The following is a 23,940-nucleotide window of genomic DNA, read 5'->3' on the forward strand; positions in this document are numbered from 1 at the left end:
ATATTTTTTATAGTTTATTTAACTTTATTTTATGTGCATTGGTGTGAAGGTGTCTGATCCCCCGCAACTGGATCTTCAGACAGTTGTGAGCTGCCATGTGGGTGCTGGGAATTGAACCCGGGTCCCCTGGAAGAGCAGTCAGTACTCTTAACCACTGAGCCATCCCTCCAGCCCCCCCTTTCCCCATCTTTATACACCAATGGCGACAGCCACACACCCTTCTTTACTACCCTAGCTCATCCACAGCCTGCCGCCCAAGTAACGGCAGCTCTCCTGGGCTCTGCAGGGGTATTCTCGGAGGGGGACAGAGGGGGAAGCCTGGGGTGGCTTCGTGCCAGGATTCAAGTAACACGTCAGAGCAGCACGAGTGAGTTTATTGCATTAGAAAAGCCACCAAACACCTCTGTATTAGACATAATTAGTTTGAGTCCAAGGAAGTCGTGAAGGGATCTCTAAAGAACACACTTCCATTTCGTCTAGGAGAGGATGATGGTCTTATGTTCCACTTCCCTCGTCCCCTGACCACTGGACCTCCACAGGGGTGTGTCATGTGACATCAACAACAGGACTCCCTCAGCGCACTTGTACACGCCCAGGTGGAGTCAGCTGGGCAGTAATAGTATGCTCCTGAGATACTGGAACAGAGATGCGTGAAGGTGGGACAGGGCTCCTGGCTTGGACTCAGGTGATAATGGATTTGCATAGGGGAGGGAAGAGCTTGCCTCCCTGCAGGTTCTGACAAACTGTCAGTCCTCCTTTTTCCCTGCAAGCCACCGGCACAGGCATTAGCATGGATGGCTGCTGATTCAAGCCATCACATGACTAAGATTCTCAGGCAAACTTCTCAGAATACCATGGCCTGTGAGTCACTGCACGAGGAGGAAAACCAGATGAATCTGGTCGTGTGGGAAAATCAGTCCAGCACCCGGCAGGAGAGAGGTGAGCACTCTGGGTAGAGATGGGGCCAGGCAAATGAAAAAGTGATGGCTCCCAGCAACCTCTACCCACCCAGAAGCCAAGCTTTGAACACTCATCCTTCTGGGCCCCATTCTGTCAACAGACCCACAGTAAACAATCCCTGTTGGTCTCCACTCTAATTTGTTATTGCACTGTGCACTTGCAAACCACTGAGTCTTGAGTGAGACCTATCTGACTCCAACCTTCAAGTTCCAAATCACCACCTGACGTCCCAGCTGGACTTGGCCCTGGTCAGGCAACAGGTCAGCGCTGAGGCAGACATCCCGATGAAGCCAACTCATATATGGCTACTGGCAAGGTCAGCAGGGTAAGGGCAGGTCTGAGCCAGTAGCAGCAGCAGCTTCTCAGGAGGAAGGAGCAATGGATGTCAGAGGCTCCCTTGGGTGTGGAACAGAGTCTCAGGTGCCTGCTCTGCATCCCCTTCCATATCCTGTCAGTCCCCAAATTAGCGAGGAGGCTGACACCAAGAAAGGGAACATTAGGTTCCTCCTAGAGTCCACATCAGACTTCTAGACAATTCCTGCTGATGCACATCACTAGGAAATGGCCCACTCACCCCAACCACACCTCTTAAGGTCAGAATGACAATGGAGATAATGTCTGTTCATGATACTTTAAGGATAAAGTGGAAGTCCCTATCGGAGACAACTCTTAAATTTTCTTGCCACCTTGAATCTGCACCATTATGGTACTCTATATCAGAGACCAGTTCTTAGAGGGAACGATCCTGTCCCCTAGCTGACAAATTCATACCGTTTCGGTGGCTAGCTCTATTGACAATAAATAAACTGATGCTATTATCTGCAGAGAGAAGGCCCAGGTCTCTTGTCACTGCAGCCTAGACCTTCATTAAGGGGGACAGGTCAAGTTATTGCTGAGGAAGAGCAGCTTAGGGGCAGGCAGAGAGGCTGGCACTAAGAGGAGGAGGAGGAATGGCTTTACCCTGTCTTCTCTGCCCCATCTTCGCTGCCACTGTCCTTTGATCCTGAGGCTATGGCTGTTCCAGCTCCAGCCTGTGTGGCTTTGTTTGGGGAAAAAGGGGCAAACTTGTGGCTAAAGAATTCATTTAGGTCGAGTTGGTCAGCCTACAGCTGGCCCCGTATGCACCCAAACCTCTGGTTCATTTGAGGCTAGAGGGCGGCTGCTCCAGGGTTATAGACAGTATAAAGCTCACCCAGGCCAGGCGGTGGTGGAGCACACCTTTAATCCCAGCCCTCGGGAGGCAGAGGCAGGCGGATCTCTGTGACTTGGGAGCAGCCTGGTCTACAGAGTGAGTTCCAGGACAGTCAGGGCTACACAGAGAAACCCTGTCTTGAGCCCCTCCCCCACCAAAAAACAAAAAAAACCCCAAAAAACCCAAACAAACCCAAAAAGCAAAAACCAAAAAACCTCATCCAGGGCCCAAAGGTGTGGGTGGAATGTGGGTATCCCTTGGAAAGGGTGCAGGACGGGATTCTCCCAGATTGTGTGACTCTTGCTTTCTGTTTAAACAAGTACCCCTCTTTCTCCAGTGTAGAGGACGCTTAGGCAACAGCGTCAAAAGTGAACTCACAGACAAGACAGCCTTAATAAATTAGTATAATACTATTAGAAGGGATGGCATTGGTTCTGTTTCTCAGGAGCGTTGTCCTACGTGCAGCCTGACAAGCTCCTTCCCTGGGAAATTTAAAAAGCCGTCCCCGTTAGCTCTGATGTAAAATTATAAAATAGAAATCTGGTAGGGTTTGTTTTGTTTAAAAAGGAAAAGCCCTGGAGAGGTGGGCGGTCCCGTGCAGTCCTGTTAGCTTTGGCCATTGGGTCTGCCCACAGAGTTCCCTCCAGGAGGCTGGATCTGGATGGAGTCCAGGAAGGGCCGAAGCGCTTGTCCAAAGGGCCTGCGGAGAAACAGACACGAGTGGGAGAGCTCTGCAGCGCAGCTACCACAGACAAAACGGTGCCACGCAGGGTGGTCAGGCAGCACAAGACAGTCTCTCTACAATATAGACAGTGGTTCTCAACCTTCCTAATGCTGTGACCCTTTAATATAGTTTCTCAGTTGTGGTGACCCCAACCATAAAATTATTTCATTGTCACTTCATAATTGTAATTTTGCTACTGATATGAATCGTAATGTAAATAACTGATATAGAACCTAAAGGGGTTGAGACCCAGAATCTGCAATTCTACAGTCTTGGCTGTTCTTAAACGAGACCGGGTGGCCTCGAACTCAGAGATCTGCCTGCCTCTGCCTCCTTGAGTGCTGGAGTTGAAGGTGTGTGCCACCATTTCCAGTCTTATATATATATTATATATATTTTCTTAGTTCTTTGAGTATTTTATTTTTGCTTTTTTGAGACAGGGTTTCTCTGTTTTGGAGCCTGTGGTAGAACTAGCTCTTGGCCTCGAGCTCACAGAGATCCATCTGCCCCTGCCTCCTGAGTGCTGAGATTAAAAGCGTGTGCCACTGCTGCCCGGCTTGAGTATTTTATACAAGGTGTTTTAGTTTTATTAACTGTCCCTCCCAAACTCTTCCCAGATCCACCCTAACCCCCTGCCCACCTTGTGTGTCTGTCCTTTTCCCCCCATCAAGGCCATTTTGTGCTGCCCAAATATTCCTGGACATGTGACTTTCCGCTGGAGCACGGCAGACATATCAGGTGTCTGGAGAAAACTGACCCTTTCCCAGCAGCTAAAATGGCCAACAGCTCCTTGGGCAGGTGTGTGTGGGTTCATGTCCAGGTCTCCTCTCCACACTGGGCTTTGGTCTGGCTTGTGTATGATGTCACAACCACTGGGGGTCCCTATGTTCTGCTACCTTGCAGTATCCTGAAGATACCGCTTTCCTATAAGCATTCGTGGCCTCTGGCTCTTACACTCTTTCTGCTCCCTCTTCTGCAATGGCTCCTGAACCTGGGAGGAGGAGTGCAGTATATGTTCCATTTAGGGCTGAAGATCCTTGAGCCTTTTACTTGGCCAGTTTGGGGTCTTGTTAATCAGCATCTACTACCACACTGGTCTTCGTAAGGGGGCTCTCTGGTTTGATTAAGTGTTCCCTAAGGTCCCCAGGTTAAAGACTTGGTTCTTGGCCTGTGAAACATTTGAAATGCGGGACCTATTGGGAGGTTGGCTGGTCACTGGAGACATGCCCTTGAAGAGGAAAGGGGAACCTTAGTCCCTTCTTCTTCTCTTTGCTTCCTGGCATCAAGTAAACAGCTTCTGTTCTACCACGTTCTCCCACCAGGAGAGGCCTCTTTATCACAGGTTCAAAGGTAACAATGTCAGGTGACTATGGACTGATACTGTTGGCTGGCAGTGCGGCCAAGAGAAAGCCTTCCTCTTTATAATCTGATTATCTCAGGATCTGCTCCAGGAACAGAAGCTGACTAATAATCTTCCAAATGTTTTTTGTTTGGTTTTGTTTTGGGTTGTTCAAAACAAGGTTTCTCTGTGTAGCCTTGGTTGTCCTGGAACTCACTCTGTAGACCAGGCTGATTTGCCTGCCTCTGCCTCCCAAGTACTGGGATTAAAGGCATGGACCAAAACCACCAGTTTACTTGTATCTTTAATTCTTTTGAAGAAGATAAGAATAATGTTGAAGCTGAGGAAAAAAGGGGGAAGCTGAGGCAAAAAGAAAAAGAAGTCATGACGATGATGTTGGGAATGGGGATATTCCAAAATCAAGATTCTTCTAAAGGGCTGGAGAGATGGCTCAGCGGTTAAGAGCACTGGCTGCCCTTCCAAAGGTTCTGAGTTCAATTCCCAGCAGCCATATGGTGGCTCACAACCATCTGTAATGAGATTTGCATTACATGGAGGCAGAATGTTGTATACATAATAAATAAATCTAAAAAAAAAGATTCTTCTAAAAAGGAACTGTTCTACTGCACACAGGGAATATTCAGGATAAATAGCTTGCCAGGAGTTGATGTCACTTTTCTAAAGGACACCTGGATGGTTCCTGTAATAACTTAACTGGGAAATCACCATAAAAATGGGAGTCTGGGTGGTGGTTCTGTAGTAAGAGTTCCAGAACAGCTAGGACTACCAAAAAAAAAAAAGCTCCCAGGAAGCAGGGCACAGGAATCTCTGTGCATCTGAGGCCAGTACAGTCTATGCAGTCAGTTCTAGAGTAGTCTGGGCTACATAGTGAGAACTTGTCTCAAAAAATAAAATTAAGTGACTCACGATACACTCTGGGCACAATTTCATTCTCAGAGGTTGCTGCCCACTCTCCCTCCCCCTTTTCCAGACTGAATATGTAGCTCAAACTGGTTTCAAATTCACTGTGATCCTCATGCCTCAGCCTCGCAAGTGCTAGGATTCTAAATTGTGTGCCCCTGTGCCCAGGTGATACAGCCATATTTGAAAATCCCCCCTAAGATCAAGAGAATAAAGTATTTGTAAATGATCCAAGAGTTAAATACCAACCCTAATTCTGACAAAGGCCCCACTCAGTAAGTAATAACAGCAAGAACATTTGGCTACTCAAGGATGCTCAGGGTCTCATGACCTGGCAGGGATGTTGGGTTCTAAACATCTACCAGGAGAAGGCAGTCCCAGGCCTGAGAGTTGTTTTTTTTTTTTTTTAAAGATTTATTTGTTATTATGTATACAGGGTTCTGCCTGGATGTTCAGGACCTCTGGAAGACTAGTCAGTGCTCTTAACCTCTGAGCTATTTCTCCAGTCCCATTTTTTAAAACTGAGGTTATCTGCCAGGAACCCTGTTGGTCAGGACCCAGTTCAGGAGAAACTGAATCAGAGGCAACAAATGGGCACTGTCTTAGAGTGGGCAGAGGCAGCTTGATATAATCACAAAAGGGAACAATATGATATGGCTTGGGAAGTTTGTGCTCTTTCAGGAGATGATAGCTGGGTGATGGCCCACAGGCCTTCCCAAGGTTGAGACCCCATCAGGGGCAAAGGTAACCTGTGCTGATGATGGTCTGCACTGTAAGTTCAAGCACAAGCAGAACTTCATCTTTTGAGGGTGTTGAAGAGCTCAGGGTGTGGCTGACAAAGACAAACAACAGTTATAAACTGGGTCGTCCTGTTCTTCTGGATTCTGCCTTTGACTGAAGTCTGCATTCTAGATAAGGATTCTTACCTTCTGAGAAATGGCTTTGTGTTATCAGATACCAGGATTTTATATAAACACCTAAGTTAGGTCAAGTGGTTTCCTAAGTTCTGTGGTGGCACTTAAGCCTAGCTTCAGAGGCCTAGTGCACACTGGTGGGTAGGAACAATGGTGGCAGGTTCCACCTAACAGGTCCTACTGGCTTGAAGGATTCTGCTATCACAGGGGAGGGACACTAAGTCTGAGGTTTTCCTGCTTTTTTTCTTTCTGAGACGGGGTCTCACATAGCTCAGGCTCATATCTGGAAGCTCACTGTGTAGCCCAGGCTGGTCGTACCTTCCTGACTGTCTCAGATGGGGATTTTCACAGTTGGCAGGCTCAGAAACAGAGTGGTCACACTTACGTGGAGAGAACTTCAGAGGGCAGGTCTGTGATGTAAGAAGGGATCTTCCGCCCTGTCAGGAACTGCGCCACTTCGTTGCTAAAGGTGTTACAGTTGTGTTCAAAGAGGTTGTAGGCTTCTCCTCTGTTCGTGCGAGAAAGGGAGTAGAGAGCAGATGAGCAAGCCAGCATCTATGTGGAGTGACGGTCGCTACAGAGCGGGAAGGTGGGCAAGCCTTATGGGAAGACTGGCCAGTCCTCTCAAACATCGGGAGGACTGTCTGCAGATCTGAACCTCTGAGAGGTGATTAATAAGGGAAAGATGAACCAAAACCGGACCCTTTCTACATAGTTCCAGAAGCTTTACACTTAAAACAGGGCAAGGATCAGAGGTGAACCCTTAATAAACTGAAAAGATTTACTTATTTTATGTGTGTATTTATGAAGGCCAGAAGAGAGGGTCAGACACCCTGTTACTGGGAACTGGACTCAGGCCTTATCCTCTTAAGATACGCTCAACAAGTGTTCTTATCCTAAGCCAGTAGTTCTCAGCCTTCCTAACGCTGCAACCCTTTAAAGCAGTCCCTTCTGTCATGATGACCCCCAGCCATGGAATTATTTCATTGCTACCTCAGAACAAATTTTGCTTTTGCTATGAATCTTTTTTCTTTTCTTTCTTTTTTTTTTTGAGACAGGGTTTCAACAGTCCTAGCTATCCTAGAACTAGCTCTTGTAGACCAGGCTGGCCTCAAACTCACAGGGATTCACCTGCCTCTGCCTCCCGGGTGCCAGGATTAAAAGTATGCACCACCACCGCCCAGCCTGCTAAGAATCCTAATGTAAATATCTGATATGGGACTTCCAAAAGGATTGTAAACTAAAGGTTTAGAACCACTGCTCTAAGCCATCCTTCTAGATCCTCCTCTGTATTTTTCCCCCAAGAAGGGTTTCTGGAACTTGCTCTGTAGACCAGGCTGGCCTCAAACTCAGAGATCCAACTGCTTCTGCCTCCGAAGCGCTGGGATAAAAGGTGTGTGCCATCACTGCCTGTCTTTTTTTTTTTTAATCATTTATTTTTGTGTGTATGTGTGTGGGAACACGAATAAAGTTAGAGGAAGATGTGTGAGAGCAGGTTCTCACACCCCACAGGGATCAAACTCAGGCTGTCACTCAGGGTTCTCTTTTCCCCCCGAGACAGGGTTTCTGTGTAGTGCTGGGTATCCTGGAACTCACTCTGTTGACTAGGCTGGCCGTGAACTCATAGAGAAGGCAAACTCCACTACTGCTTGGTTAAGTTTGTCCTTTCTTTTTTTTCCTTTTGAGACAGAGTCTCTAGCTCAGGTGGCCTTTTACTCCATATGTAGCTAGGGATGACCTCAAACTTCTGATGTTCCCGCCTCCACTTCTTGAGTGCAGGAATTACAAGCATGTGCCAACACACCAGTTCAGGTTTCTGTGGTGCGGGGGTTGAACCCGAGGCTTTGTGCATGATAGAAAAAGTCCCCTACACCGTCAGCCTGAAAAAAGCCTTTAAGACAGGTTAATTCAAGTTGGTATTTCATCCCATTTCTCCCACAAACCCTGTTTTCAATATTTAGGGAAATCCACTTGGCCAGAGGTGGGGAACAGCATTCACTGGCTCTGCTCAGAAGGAACAAGTGGCCCCTTTCTTCTAGGCACAACAGAAAGCATGCTGGGATGGAAGTTTGCTGTTGAGGAGATGTGGGCTCTTTCTATAGCTCTGCTTCTCTACAGTGACAGTAAAGAGTGGCGAGGCCAGAGCTGAGCGTCAGGGACGGCTGCACTGGCTCTGCCCCCCAGAGTGTGTCTAGCAGTGGCGCACACAAGCAGCCACCACTCTGGCCTTACTCACCGGAACAGAGACTCCCCCAGGGAGGACAGGTATTCCAGAAAGATTTCTTCTGTGACTTCTGTGTTCCCCACATCAACCACAGTGTCTGGGGGCCCAAGCAATGTCCCTCCCTGAAAGAGTCAACCCAAGAAAGTCACTAAGTCACCGTCTCTATCACTTTCGCTTTCTTTTGGCTGTTCTGAAGGTCAGACCCAGGACCTCATGCATGCTAGGCAAATGCTCTATCACTGCGACCGTCAACACTCTGCTAACTTTTAAGAAGGGATCTATGAACTCCAGGCTATCGTCCCCATTTATTAAATTATTATGTAACCCTGGATGGCCTCCAACTCACTTGCTTCTGCTTCCAAGTGTTGGGATTAAAGGTGTGTACTACTTACTGTGTGCCAGGCTTGAATTTCCTATTTTTTGCTTTAAAATTTGTTTGTTTGTTTATTTAGTATGTAGTGTTCTATCTGCATGTGTGCCTGCAGGCCAGTAGAGGGCAGCAGACCTCATTATAGATGGTTGTGAGTCTCCATGTGGTTGTTGGGAATTGAATTCAGGACCCCTGGAAGAGTAGTCAATGCTCTTAACCTCAGAGCCATCTCTCCAGCCAGCCCCCCTCCCGCTGCCCCAGTTTAAACTGTGACTTTTAACACAAAACTACAAAACTCTATTCCAACAGCTTCGTTTTTAACTGCTGGAACACTCTTGTCATAGGAAGCGGACTATTTTCTCTATGTGTTAAGGTTATAGAGTTTAGAGTTCAGCTGGCTGCTTGTGGGGCCTGTGTGGGCGGGTCTCTACACTGTCTATTTATTCTGTTGCTAAAGAATCTGAGTGTGGTGGTGCACACTTTTAATCCCAGCATTCTGGGGGCAGAAGCAGGTGGTTCTCTGTGAGTTTGAGGCCATCCTGTTCTACATATCAAGCTCCAGGACAGCCAGGACTACATAGAGAGACCCTGTCTCAAAAAAACATAAACAACAATAAAAAGACAGAAACCCGGAACCTGTGGTTTCCTTTTGTTCCCAAAATGATCACAAGAAGATCACTAGGACAGAACATGACAGCTGGGCTGCCACAGGACATCAAGGAGGGCAGACTCAGGAAAGCAGAACACTCCAGAAGGGAGCTTGCCTATAAAAGCCACTGACTGACAGCCCCAGAGCACTTCCCTTGAGGTTGACATTGCTTTAGGCATTGGGGAAAGCATGGTGAGCAGGACCAGTTATTATGGTAGCTAGAGGAAAATTACCCAATGTTCCAGAGAATAAGAGGTCAGTATTGCAACTCCTATTGTTCATTCATATGACAAATATATATTGAGAACTTATATGCAACATCTAAGGCTAGACAATGGGAGCACAATATATACAAAACATAAGATTTCTGTCCTCGCAGAACTTAAAGTTTATTAAGGAAGGCACGTAAAAAATTCTATATACCAGTGGATCAAGAAGCTGAAATAAGGACCTGGCTGAAAAAGTGAAGAAGGGGAAGGCCAGGCTGAGGTTTGTCAGAGGGAATCAACACCCTGCTCAGACCTGAAGAATGTGTGTATGCTAGATACTAGGCAAGTGTTCACTGAGACACACCTCCAACTACTGAAAGCATTTTAAAGACTTTATTTTTTCTCTGTCTTTTTTTTAAACATTTATTTATCTATGTGTGTGTATGTATGCACACATGTGAAGTGGTCAGAGCCACAATGTGGGTTGCAGAGATTTGTCTGCTTCTGCATTCTTTTTTTAAAATATTTATTTATTTATTTATTATGTATACAATATTCTGTCTGTGTGTATATCTGCAGGCCAGAAGAGGGCACCAGACCTCATTACAGATGGTTGTGAGCCACCATGTGGTTGCTGGGAATTGAACTCAGGACCTTTGGAAGAGCAGGCAATGCTCTTAACCATTTGAGCCATCTCTCCAGCCCCTGCTTCTGCTTTCTAAGTGCTGGGATTAAAGGTGCGTGCAGCCACCCTGTGTTACGCCCGCCTCGGTCAGCAAGGAAGACGCAACACTGAAGCTCTTCTTGCTAGCAGTTTATTCAGAACCTTGTTCACTTTCTCTCTCTCTCTCTGGGCAAACCTCTCCTAGCCCTTAAAAAGGCAGGGGCCGCCAACCCCGGACTGCCAGGTGGGCACTGCCCACAGGTCCACGCATATGCAAGCAGCTGACAATCATTGCGTGATAATAGCATGAGTCAGGCCTTAGCCAATATTCGGAGCTGATTATCACAGAGAGCACTTGCTTTTGGGATCGCGGCTCCACGCAGCTCTCTACAACCCTGCTTGACTTGTATGCTATATGAGGAACTAGCATAGGCCAGAGGTCATGGCAGAAGCCAAACTTCTCAGGCTATAGGAACCCCTCAGACTCTGCAGGTCAGGGGAAGACACTCACCGGGGAACAGCTGGAAATACCGCCACTGCCGAAGAAGAACTCATCCTTGTGGACAACTATAGAGGTGTGCCTGCCACAGAGAGGGACAGTGAGTCAGGAAACTTACAATTTCTCCAAAACAAAACAAGTACATACTGCAGTGAGAGTAGTTTCTGCCCAAAGACATCATTGTGGTAGCCAATTTTATTACATTAGCCAGATGAAGACATAAATAAGACGTACTGTGTCCCTCTAGATCTGGGATGATTATCTGGAACTGTCCCCACCTCCACACTCGATTTCACAGATGCTCAAGTCCCTCATCTAAAATGAAATAGGATCTACACAGAACTTATACACACTCTTAAGTACACGTTAAATCATTTAAAGATGACACACAGTATCTAACATGACGTAAACGTCATATAGTCATTACACTCCATGATTCAGGGAGCAATGATAAAAGAGAACTTTTCAGAACATTTAACACTCCCTCCCTTCCCCCCTTTCTAAGATAGAGTCTCACTGTGTAGCTTTGGAAGGCCTGGAGCTCCCCATGCAGCTAAAACTGACTTCTGTCTCAGAGATCTGCTTGCCTCTGCCTCTCCTGCTGGGTGCTGGGATTAAATGTGTGCGCCACACTCCCAACTACCATTAGGATTTTGACACTGCTCATATGAGCGAGGGCACAGAAGTATACCCCTTTTTTGAACATTTCAATTTGCAATGGGTGGAACTCGTGGACAGAGGGCAGAGAGCACCACAGATGGAGTGTCCTCCCTCTGAGCACTGACTGACATAGGGGGCAGATGACTGTCTATTGTGGGAAGCAGTAATGGAAGGTGACTACCCAATAGGTGACAACAGCACCCTCCCCCTAATTCTGACAAGTCTCTAGACATGGCCAATAGCTTGGGAGGTAGAGGGATAAAATCAGCTTCATGGAGAACTGCTGTTTTACACATGGGAAATTGGGGTCTAGAGAGATGGCTCAGCCGTTAAGAGCACTGCCTATTCTTCCAGAGGACCCAGGTTCTATTCCCAGCACCCACATGGTGGTTCACAACTGTCTGTAACTTGAGTGAGTATCATGGAATTCGATGCCCTTTTCTGGCCTACTGGGCAGCAAGCACATACATGCTACACAGATATACATACACCCATACACATAAAAATAAAAAATTAAAAAAATGTCAAGAAAATAAAGGCTATGGGAAATTAACAACAAAGAGCCAGGCTTTGAGCTGGGAAATGTGGAGACAGTGGGGTAGTGAGCTGCTCTCGTTCACAGAGCGGACAACACGAGGAGTCCCACCCCACTTACCAGATGCCTTCCAGTTGTTTCCCTGTGGAGAAAAGGAAAGGTTTAGCCATTTGCGACAAGACTGAACGCCCCCCTCAGCCTGCGTAAACTCACTCAAGCAGGAGACGACTGTTAGAGCCCTCCTGGAGGGTTTTCTAGTACATCAGCTCTCCTCTGTGGCAGCCCTCTGCTGCGACAAGGGTGTTGAGGAAGTTCAGAAGCAACTCTGCTTTATCAGAGAGCAAATACCACTGGCACACACGTTTATGTCTCTTCTTCCTTCCCATCTTGGGTTACATCAGCTGACTTTAACCTCTCCGTCTCATCTACAGCAAGTCCACAGTAAAACAACGAAGGATGGGACCTAGTTTTCCATTAAGGTGCAAGTCTTCAAAAAAAAATTATGGAGCCAAACTAAATGCTGTGTTTTATTTTTTTAAATATTTATTTATTATGTATACAATATTCTGTCTGCGTGTATGCCTGCAGGTCAGAAGAGAGCACCAGATCTCATTACAGATGGTTGTGAGCCACCATGTGGTTGCCGGGAATTGAACTCAGGACCTTTGGAAGAGCAGGCAATGCTCTTAACCACTGAGCCATCTCTCCAGCCCCTGTGTGTTTTTTTTAAAAGGCAACATGCATTTATTTGGTGCTGGGGACTGAAGGAATGCAGGTGTATGAACATGCTAAGCACATGCTCACCCACTGACCTACACTCAGGGCCTATTATCCTATTCTACTTACCAGCTACCTTCAGAAGCTCCAAGTCAAATCGAAAGAGACATAGGTAAATAATTAACTAAAACACAACGTTGATAAGCTCTGAAACTGTGGGTGCTATGTTAATAAAGATGAAGAACTATCTTCAAGAGCTTGATTTCAGCCAATGAAGGAGCAAGCAGGGGCAAAGTTGGGCGTATCTGCCAGAGAGAGCAGTCTGCAAATATGTGAAACTGAGGTTTTGTAGGCCAGAGGGAGGAGTGGTGGAACTATAGAGCCAGCAGGCCTGTGGCAAGGCAGGGTGCCTGCACTGGGTAGGACAGAACTTTCTTAAAAAGACTCACTTTTTTAAAAAATAATTTTTTTTTTTTTTTTGGTTTTTCGAGACAGGGTTTCTCTGTAGCTTTGGAGCCTGTCCTGGAACTCCCTTTGTAGACCAGGCTGGCCTCGAACTCACAGAGATCCGCCTGCCTCTGCCTCCCGAGTGCTGGGTAAAAAATAATTTTTACATGTATTTATTTATTGTGTGTGTCTGTGTCCCAGTGTATATATGGAGGTCAGAGGACAGAAGCTCTGGGCATCAAACTCAGGTTACAAAGCTGGCCATTAGGCATCTTCACCCACCAAGCTATCTCCTGGCCAAATATAAGACTAGCATTCTATTTTTATTTTATTGTAGTACTGGGGATCAACCCTAGGGCCTTGTGTATGCTAGGCGAGCATGCCACCACTCAGCCACATGTCTGAAGCAACATAGCTCAGGCTGGCCTCAAACTAAAAGCAATCTTCCTAGCTCAGATTCTTGATGTTGAGATAAGAAGAGTCACCTGAATATGTGTGTGTGTATAGGCCAAAGGCTGACATTAGGTATCTTTCTCAATCACTCCCCATCTTGTTTTGACACAAAATCTTTTTTTTTTTTTAAGACAGGTTTTCTGTTTGTCCTGGAACTCACTCAGTAGACCAGGCTGGCCTTGAACTCACCAAGATCCTCCTGCGTGATGGGATTAAAGGTGCATGCCACCACACTGGCAACACACAGAATCTCTTAATGAATCTATGAATCAGGTAGGCTGGCTAGCCAGAAAGCCCCAGGAGTCCTGTTTTCACTACTCCAATGCTGGGGTTACAAGTGTAACACTTGGCACCTGCTTCTCTCCCAGAGAACTCAAGTTTGGTTCCCAGTGCGCTCTTCTGGCATTTGAAGCACCCCCCCCCCACACCAACACAAATGTACACACTTAACATATAAGTAAAGACAAATCTTTAAAAAGATGCTGTTGTAAGGGCCAGAAAGATAACTTAGCAGGTAAAGGAGCCTGACATCATGCCTGATGACCTGAATTCAATTCTAGAAGAAGCAACTCCTGAAAGTTGCCTGTGACCCTTCATATGCATGCTATAGTACATATATGCACGCACATTTGTGCGTGTACACACACACACACACACACTCACTAAACATAATTAAAATTTTAAAAAAAGATATGTGGTAAGCTGGGTATGGTGGCACTTGCCTATATTCCAGCATTTGGAAGGCAGAGGCAAGAGGATCAAAAGTTCAAAGCCACCTTCAGCTACATAGTGGCTGAGGCAGCCTGGCCAGGAGAATGCTATGAGATGTGGCAGAGAGGATGAGCTGGAGAGGAGTTAGAGAGCAGGTTAGAGGTCACGGGAAAACATGGGAGACAACACACAAAGATTCAGAAGGACAAGGAAGGCAATGAAAAGGTCAAAACATGGGCGAACCTCACTCACTCACCAGGGTTATCAGTTCAAATGAAGGTTTACTGATTGCTAAATGTCACCCTCATTGTATGCTCTAGGACCTGCTCAAGGACAAAATCCAGTGTTGCCTGGAAGGAGAGCAACATGCTTACACTCCCGCTGTGCTATATAAATTATAGAATTTTAAACAGGTATCTCATTCTTTTTAAAAATTTGTATTTGTAGTGGGGAATGCATACAGAGTCTTGCATATGCTAACCATGTACTCTACCACTGAGCTACACTCCACGGCCTAGGTTTCCCCCCCTCCTCTGAGACAAGGTCTTATGTATTCTATGCTGGCCTCTAACACGCTACGTAGCCAAGGATAAGCTTGAATTCTAATTCACTTCCACCTTCTAGGATCAAGCCCAGGTTTTATGCATGCTAGATAAACACTTTGCTAGTGGAGCCGCAGTCCCAGACCTATTCACATATTTTAAATGTTGCACAGTGTACATTTATAATTTTTAAAAGATGAAAAAGACCCATGTTTTGAGTCAGGTGGTGATGGCGCACGCCTTTAATCCCAGCACTCGGGAAGCAGTGGCAGATGGATGAGTTTGAGGGCAGCCTAGCCTACAGAGTGAGTTCCAGGATAGACAGACCCATGTTTTGTCTAGTACAGAAAGACAAGACAAGATGTGAAGATAAGTTTGTGGGTGGTGTTTAGGTAGAAATGTAAGGCTTGCCGTGTTGGAGCCCACCCTGGGGAAGAAAAGCATGAGGCCTTGGCAAGATGGCAGGCATGGGAAAAAGCAGGCTGAACTGAGTTTTAAGTTTTTAAGCAAGATAAGGACAGGAGGAGGTGAGGTGGGGGTAGCAGTATGAGCTATGAAAGTAGGGCATAAAGTCCTGTAGGAACCTGAATTAGACTCAATGGATATTAGCATAGCATAGAGCAGATTATTTCCCACTGAGATTTCCTCAGCAAACTGGAGAGTAGGTAGTCACATGGCTGTGTGTCTCTAAGCATATTGGCACCCCACACATTCATTCTAAGGCTTATGGAATATGGATGTGGGATGTGGGAAACAAACAGGAGGCATGGGTGTCAGCTCATGGATGGCAGAAGGTGTAGGACAAGGCGTGCTATTGCCAGCCTTCATTGTCCAGGAGCAAAGAGGTACATAAAAGTCTTGGAGTAGCACCCAACCTGTTTTCGTCCACGGAGCTGGAAGAAGCATAAACAGACACACAGGCCATCAGCCCCAGTACTGCTGCTGCTATGCAGTGCCTATTAACAAGAGTTAAGTGGATGCGATGACAGAACTCCTGAGGCACAAGCCTCTTAGTAGGCGGCATTTGTCCCCGTTTGGTAGGGAAAAGAACACATTAGCTCTATGGTATAGTTCAAGTGCAGCCCTGGTTCACTCCACACAACCCTCTCCTAGCAACAAAGTATTTTAACTGGCACCTTAACAATGAGATGCTTACATGTTACCTGGAAAATGCTGGGTATTCTCTGGGAAAAAGTAAAAGGAAGCATTTGAATCATGGAGCCCTCTGCCATCAATATTATAAGAAAATGCCTATTAGCAGAAGGGTTACCCTCTTTTTCTGCGGGGAAAAAAGGGGTGCCAGGAAACCACACCAAAAAAACCTGGGGGTGAAGCGCAGTGGCAGAGAATTTGTCCTACACTATGCACAAGGCACAGAATTCTAACCTGAGCAACATAAAGTAATAACTTTTTTTTTTTTGGTTTTTTGAGACAGGGTTTCTCTGTAGTTTTGGAGCCCGTCCTGGAACTAGCTCTTGTTGATCAGGCTGGCCTTGAACTCACAGAGATCGCCTATCTCTGCCTCCCAAGTGCTGGGATAAAAGGCGCGCCACCACCGCCCGCCATGTAATAACATTTTCTTTCTTTTCTTTTCTTTTCTTTTTTTTTTTGGATTTTCGAGACAGGGTTTCTCCGTAGCTTTTGGTTCCTGTCCTGGAACTAGCTCTTGTAGTCTAGGCTGGCCTCGAACTCACAGAGATCCACCTGCCTCTGCCTCCCGAGTGCTGGGATTAAAGGCGTGCGCCACCACCACCCGGCCTGTAATAACATTTTCAAAGGTAGGTTTAAAAACACTTAACAGGGGCTGGAGAGATGGCTCAGAGGTTAAGAGTGCTGGCTATTTTTCCAGAGGTCTTGAGTTCAATTCCCAGCAACCACAAGGTGGGTCACAATCATCTGTAATGAGATCTGGTGTCCTCTTCTGGTGCGTAAACAGAACATTATATACATAATATGTAAATAAATAAACAAACAAATCTTTAAAAACAACTACAATAACAACACAATAATGTAGTACAGATTCTTTAAGGTCAGTACAGGAATTTTTCTAGTGTGAAAATAACTATAGTCAGATGTGATAATACACACTTGTAATCCTAGAGGAGAACTGCTGTGCAACCAGCCTGAGGTCCAGGATATGTAAGCCAAATAAACCCTTTCCCCCACAAGTTGCTTTGGTCATGAAAGTGTTCACCACAGCAACAGTAACCCTAACTAAAACACTGTTTGTTTTTCTTTTAACAACAGAACTGGACTTTATTGTAGAATCCAACACAGGAAGGCTGATGTCTAGTGAGTTGTGTTAAACATAAGGTGGCTGCAGATGTTAAGCAGGAGTACACAGAGATGCAAACTACATTCATTTGTATTTTGCATAATAAGGATGCAGGACTGCTATTCCCTCCTTCCTTCAGTGGATATAGAACAGTGAGCACACAATGAACAATAAAGACAAAAACAAAGCACAATAGACTGCGTTAAGACATGAAAGAAAAAAACAAAACCCTCTCTCAGACCTGAATAAATTCTAGTTAATCTCCAAGTCTGAGTCATTCCTAAAACCAATACTGGGAAAGAGGGTACAGTTCAGTGAGGCCCTGGTTTCCTGCCTGACACCACACACATGGGTGCTCATATCCCTGAAGGAGCACCCACTCCTGGCAGTCACTGGGGGTACTCTGGGGGCAGTCTTCTGCCTCAGAAGCTTCAGGACCCTGCTGAAAAGACAAGTAGCGGCTGCATTTATCTTGGCATGCAACTGTTATCCCTTTTCTATGGTTATTTAATTTTATACACACAAGCACATTGCTTTTCAAGAAATAACACCTAGAGTAAAGAGGCCCTATTGCTATTGTGCTAGGATCTAAATATAAAGACCCAAATAGTCACTAGATTGCATTCTGTCAAGAAGGACACAGGTTCAGTGATTTTTTTTTCCCCAAACAATGGTCTCATATATACTAGCTAGGCAAGCTCTCTACCACACAATTTCCCAGAACTTTAACCTGAGAACAATTTGATGAGCTTCTAAGAGAAAATAACTTTGAGTCAGAAAAGAAACACGAAACACCGGTCGCGCTCATCATGCAAGCCGGAGGACCGAGGCAGTATGATGGGAGTTCAAAGCCAGCCTAACCTGCATGAGGCCCTATATTAACCTCCCACTCCTCCAAAGCCTCTGCATTTATCTCTCTGCATTTTTTTTTCCACAAAAAGAGGTCAGGGCATTTAAAGAGTAACTAAAATTATTAAGAAGAGCTGAAGGACAATTTTAATAGCTAATTCTATTAGCCAAATAGTGATATGGGGAGAAAAGGCACAAGTACGCTGTCCACTCAATTAGAATGCTAAGGATAATTGTGAGACACTGCAGAATACACATACGTTTGCACGGAAGGCATATGTCCTCAACATAGGACAGGACAGTGGTTAAAGAGCTTAAAAGGGTCCAAGTTTGGGTCCTGGCCCCCATGTCCAGTGGTTCACAATCGCCTCAAACTCTAGTTTTAGGGGATTCAATGCCCTCTTCTGGCTTCCATGGGCACCAGCACACAGGGCATGCTTGTATAACTAGAGCTTTTATTCACTATTTTCCCAGCCCAGAAATGTGTTTGTTGTTGGTGTGTGTATGTATGTGTTTTGACTTTTTGTTTGTTTTTCTTGAGACAAGGTTTCTTTGTGTAGGCCTGGCTGTCATGGAACTCACTTTGTAGACCAGGCTGGCCTCGAACTCCTGGAGAATAGCTGCTTTTTTTATTTATTACTGTAGTATATTCTCACATGTGTCATACAGACACACATAAATGAAACTTAAAAAAGAAGACAGGATAATTTGGTGAAGTCTAAGTCTGTGTTATTTAAGTCAATCATGAACTGTAACAGGATTGGAAAAGGCCTTGAAGTATTATATATAAAGCGTTCTGCATGCTAGAAGAGGGCACCAGATCTCATTATAGATACCTGGGAGGCACCATGGTTGCTGGGAATTGAACTCAGGACCTCTGGAAGAATAGCTAGTGCTCTTAACCTCTGAGGCATCTCTCCAGCCCCCTGAAGTTATTATTTTTAAAAGTAACTTTATTATTCTTTATGTGTACAGGTGTGCACCTGTGGAGGTCAGAGGAGTGTCAGATCCCCTGAGCTGGAGTTACAGGCGGTAGTGAACTGGCTGACATGGGAGCTGGGAACAGGTCCTCTGCAAGAACAGTACGCGCTCCTAACCACTGAACCATCTCTCCAGCCCAGGAATAAGATCTTGTAAGAGGAAATTCAAAGACCAAAATGTGACATGAATTTGCTGTGGAGAACAGAGGGCTACGAGGGACGGGCACAGCACACACGCGGAGCCCAGATTTCTGCTCAGTAGAACTTGAGACACCTTCAGACGTTTGAACAAGGAAGCCACTTTACATTAGCCGTAAGGGAACACATTACCTTGGACAGCACGTATTAGCAAAATGTGGTGAAATAAGCCGTGTCCATAACCCAGATCTCCCAACTACCTGCTGTGTGACTTGGGGCAAATTACAGACCTATTTCACAAAGGCGTGGTAAGGATTCCAGTGTATGTGACTCAGGAAAAGGAGTGTGTTGTGTGGGGTTGGCTTGCTATATTCTAGAATTCCTTTCAAAAATAAGCAAATAAACACACCAATTTTACCACATTTACCCATGTGCGTCTATGTGTGGGTGCAGAATGTTGCACCTGTGCTGGAGAGAAGACAACTTGTTGGAGTTGCTTCTCTCCTTAGGTTCTGGGATCAAAGTTAGGTTGTCACGCTTGGTGACAAGTATCTCAACCCAATAAGCTGTCTTGCTGGACTATACGAAAGTTTTTTTTTTTTTTAAGTTTAAATATATTTAGGAATGAGAAATCAATATACAGGAATTAACTGACTTAGGGTATACCTAACTTTAAGGGTGGTGGTATCTGAAAGGGAAGAACAGAAAGGCAATGCCTATTTCCCACTTTGAAGAGGGCGTCAGACCACTTGGAACTGTGGTTTTACTGGTGGTGTGAGTGGCTAGATGTGGCGCTAGGAACTGAACTCTAGTCCTCTGCCAGAGCAGCAAGTGCTGTTAACCACTGGGCTGCTTCTCCAGCCCGTTGGTTTATTGATGGACTGGCTTGTACGTGTGTCTCCTTGTCTGCACTTACACTACAGCTTACAAAGACTAGAAGAGGGTATCTGGTCCACTGAAACTAGAGTTACAGAAGCCATGAACCACCCCATGCGGCTGGTGGAAACTGAACCATGTCCTCTGCAAGAGCAGCAAGTGCCATAACTGTTGAGTCATCTCTACAGTTGATTCGTTTTATTTTTGTTTGTTGAGACCGGGTTTCTCTGTGTAGCTTCGGCTGTCCTGGAACTCACTATATAGACCAACCCAACCGTGAACTCATGAAGACCCACCTATTCTGCTTCCCAAGTGCTGGGATTAAAAGCGTGTGCCACCAAGCCCAGTTTATTTTTAGAGTTTACTGAGTACAACTAGAGCACTGCCTGAGCACACATTTAATTCTGGCAGAGGCAGAGAGGCTGGAGGATCTCAGAGTTCAAGGCCAGCCTGGTCTACAGAGTGAGTTCCAGGGTAGCCGGGGCTACACAGTGAAACCCTGTCTCAGAAAAATCAATAATAATAACAACTCACTACCACCAAAGCCCTGCCTGCCTTGTTTTTGCTTCTTAGAGAGGGGTTCTCACTCTGTAGCTCCAGTTGGCCTCACATTTGTGCTAATCCCCTATCTCAGAGGACTATGACCTACCCTACCTGGCTTTTCCTGATTTTTGCTAACTCTCCCTTCCTTTATTTGTAAAAGGGAATAAAAATACAGAAAAAAGAGAATAAAATTTGTGGCAACGCTGTGACCTCTGACGTGCCAAGTTAGTGAAGTTTCATGTTTGGCAATGCCTTCTACAGCATCACATCTGTTTAAAAGGACATGGGTGCAAGGGATGTAGCTCAGTGGTGGGACGTGTGCCTAGTAGACTAGATGTGCCTGGGTTCAATCCCCGGAGGCTAAGGGTGGCCAGTCTATTACTTCATCTTTCGTATACACTTCTGCCTTGACAACCACAGAAGCACTTTTCAGCCCCTCTGACAGCCAGGTTTTCCTGCTCTACATCTTGGCTGGTCAATCTTTTATCTAGAGGACTCTAACTCCCTCGCCACCTTCCATGGATAGCTTCTTCTTCCTCACCCTATATTTTCATTTTAAAAAACTCTTTGTTTGTTTGTTTTTTGAGACACGGTTTCTCTGTGTAACTCTGACTCCTGTCCTGGAACTCGCTCTGTAGACCAGGCTGGCCTCGAACTCACAGAGATCCTCATGTCTCTGCCTCACAGGGCTAGGATTAAAGGCATGTATCATCACTGCCCAGCTCTGAAACTCTTATTTAAAACCTAGCTTCTCTCATTTTCTTTTTTTTTTAAATATTTATTTATTTATTATGTATACAATATTCTGTGTGTATGTCTGCAGGCCAGAAGAGGGCACCAGACCTCATTACAGATGGTTGTGAACCACCATGTGGTTGCTGGGAATTGAACTCAAGACCTTTGGAAGAGCAGGCAATGCTCTTAACCTCTGAGCCATCTCTCCAGCCCAGCTTCTCTCATTTTCTATCTTGGCATTCAGCACAGATCACAATTTGTTATATATATATATACATACACACACACACACACACACACACACACACACACACACACACACATATTTCCCACACTAACCAGCTCTAAGATTGCAAAAATCTCTGTTGCTTCTACCCACCTGATAAACATTAAACATCAGCACATACTAAGCCCTCCAATATTTATTTAATAAATTTGTCCAATGAACGAAACAACCAATCTCTTGGGTCTTTTTCAGCTAAGAATAATATTCTTTTTTAGATATTAGGACAAAAGAAAAGGAGACAAACAATGCCTTCCGCTGCTAAAACCAAACCAATGGCTGCACTCCAAGGTTTACTTAGAACCTGACTGATCTAATCTACTAACGACTCGAACTCTCTGTTTAAAAAGAAGAAAGACGTTTGGCTTTCAGATTTGCTAACGTTCTTCTTAGGTGTGCAGGAGTCTGAACTCAGGCCTTGTGCACGTTAGGCAAGGCCTCTACCACTGAGTCACACCTGGATCCTAAGCCCTGCCAACAACCCATGACCTAGGTCCAAATCTCTCTCCAACAATGGAATGGGTTGGTCACATGAGAAAAGCCTGAAACACTCATTAAAAAAACACATTTCCAAAAATTCTGATGTAGTGTTTCTGAAGCATGGCGCTATGATCCACACATTTAAAACTTACAGACGCGAACAGGTATTTAAACAGTGAGGAAACTTTAGGGGGGAGTTTCTCTTTCACTCCGGGTCTGCTTTCATAAACTGCCAGATACCAGTTTCTTTGGTAGAGGAACTGTTTTAACCTAATTTCTCGCTCTCTCTCTGTTTTCTTTTTTTACACTATGTAGAACTAGGCTATGTAGCTTAGGTTATTGGTCTTGAACCCACAACCCTCTTGCCTCAGCCTCCTGAGTACTAGGATTACAGTGTGCCCCACCACAGCTGGCTCTAATGGGTTTTTTTCTAATTCCATTTAACAATGTATGTTGGAAATGAACGCATCTTTTTTTGTTGTTTGTTTCAGTGCTAGAGAGCAAACCCAGGCCTTGAAGCACGCCAAGCAAGAACTCTACCAGCGAGTGAGCAACGTACTTCCTAAGTCAGGTGTGCTTTAACAAACATTCTAGATGATTCTGAGGTGAAGCCAAATTTAGAAAGCACTGACTGGCCCAGGGTTGGAGAGCTAAGTTCAACTCAGTGCCATGTCACTAATGGATGCCTTAAAAAGTTGCCTGCCTCCCTTTATCTCTGCCCCTTGTCCTCCCTAAGAACTAAGCCTTTCGCCAGGAAATACTAGCTATTCAAATGAACGATACAAAGCCATGTCATTTTCAGTCCCTGCAATCCTTTCCTGTCCGTCATCACCTGAAATGACAAACCTGACAAGGCCTATGTGACAGACATTTTGGTATTTGAGTCGAAACAAAGTTGGACCTACACGGAAGGGCTGCTTTTCTCTCTCTCAGCATTAAAACATTCCAACTGAACACCACCGAGGATTACCTTACCGATACAACAGCATCCCGACCTCCCCAGAATTCCTTGCTTTTTTTTTTTTTTAACCATCGGGTCAAAAGCAATTAACCGTTGAGCGAAGACTACCTTGTAGGACGGGCTGTGATTAGTTCCAAGTTCTGGCTCGGGCTGACCTAACTTGACCTAACCTGGAACCGGGCGAGGGCAAAGGCCCTCTAGCGCTCCCTTCCTTCCCGTCCACTCCAAGGACTGCAGAGGGAGTTTCCTTCTGGCGCGGAGGGCAGAGATTCCGAGGGCCACCCGAGAATCTCCTCTGCAGTGTCGCTTCCACCACCAGGGACACGCGCTGGAGGCAGCCTCACTTTCTCGACTTGAGGCCAAGGAAGGCGTGTAGAGGGTTCCCCAAATGCCAGGGAACCCGCCAAGACCAGTCGGCTTACCCTAGTCCCTAGCTGAAGGGCTTGCTCCCAGTCAGAGCATATGCGTCTCCTAGGATCCGATCAGGAAGCTGGAAAGGGGGGTTAGGGAACCCCACCCCACTCTCACCCGTGGGCCCCTCTTCCCGTCTCGGCAGAACTTCCCACTGACCCCGGTCCCCTCACCCAGCATGATGGGGCTGAGCCGCCGGGCCAAGCCCTTGGATAGGTCGTACACGTAGAGCTTCACCGGATAGAGATTCGGCGGCTCCATCAGGACCCGTGGCGGCGGCCACGATGGCCCTCGGGCACCCAGTAGCGACTTGGACCTTCCGGTACCCGGCCGGGGTGGGGAGAGGAGGGTGCGGGAGACCGAGCCCGGGCCCGGCCTGAGGGCGGGGGAGAAGCAGCCCTGCGCTACTCGCGCCCCCGCGCCCGCGACCAGCAACGACTACTGTGAGGTGACAGAGAGAGATCCCAGAGACTCCCCACGCAAGGAACAGGGGGCGGGGGCGGGGGCGGGGACGCACTTTCGCGCATGTGCGTTCGGCGCTGACGGACTGCGGGGGCGGGGCTTCAAGGAGAGGGCGGGGCTTTCCCTGCCCGCGCGCGATCTAGTTTAGGAAAAAGGGTGGAAGCCACGGATGGGGATGGGCGTGTCCACTTGACGGGCAGAAGGGCGTGTCGTGCGT

At 46.2% G+C, this 23,940-nt stretch overlaps 1 protein-coding gene across 1 annotated transcript; it reads right to left on the reverse strand.

Annotated features, from left to right (window-relative positions):
• Positions 1-353: 353 nt before the first annotated feature.
• On the reverse strand, positions 354-23,761 carry Desi1 (desumoylating isopeptidase 1). Its single transcript, XM_075960096.1, has 6 exons — positions 23,435-23,761; positions 11,981-12,002; positions 10,678-10,747; positions 8,287-8,396; positions 6,436-6,558; positions 354-2,852 (listed from the first exon to the last, which is right to left on the reverse strand). Exons 1-6 carry the CDS (start codon positions 23,520-23,522, stop codon positions 2,759-2,761), a joined length of 507 nt encoding a protein of 168 aa, XP_075816211.1. The 5' UTR covers positions 23,523-23,761; the 3' UTR covers positions 354-2,758.
• Between the last annotated feature and the right edge of the window lie 179 nt (positions 23,762-23,940).

The sequence above is a fragment of the Microtus pennsylvanicus genome, chromosome 2, assembly GCF_037038515.1.
Source record: "Microtus pennsylvanicus isolate mMicPen1 chromosome 2, mMicPen1.hap1, whole genome shotgun sequence".
NCBI classification, from domain to species: domain Eukaryota; kingdom Metazoa; phylum Chordata; class Mammalia; order Rodentia; family Cricetidae; genus Microtus; species Microtus pennsylvanicus.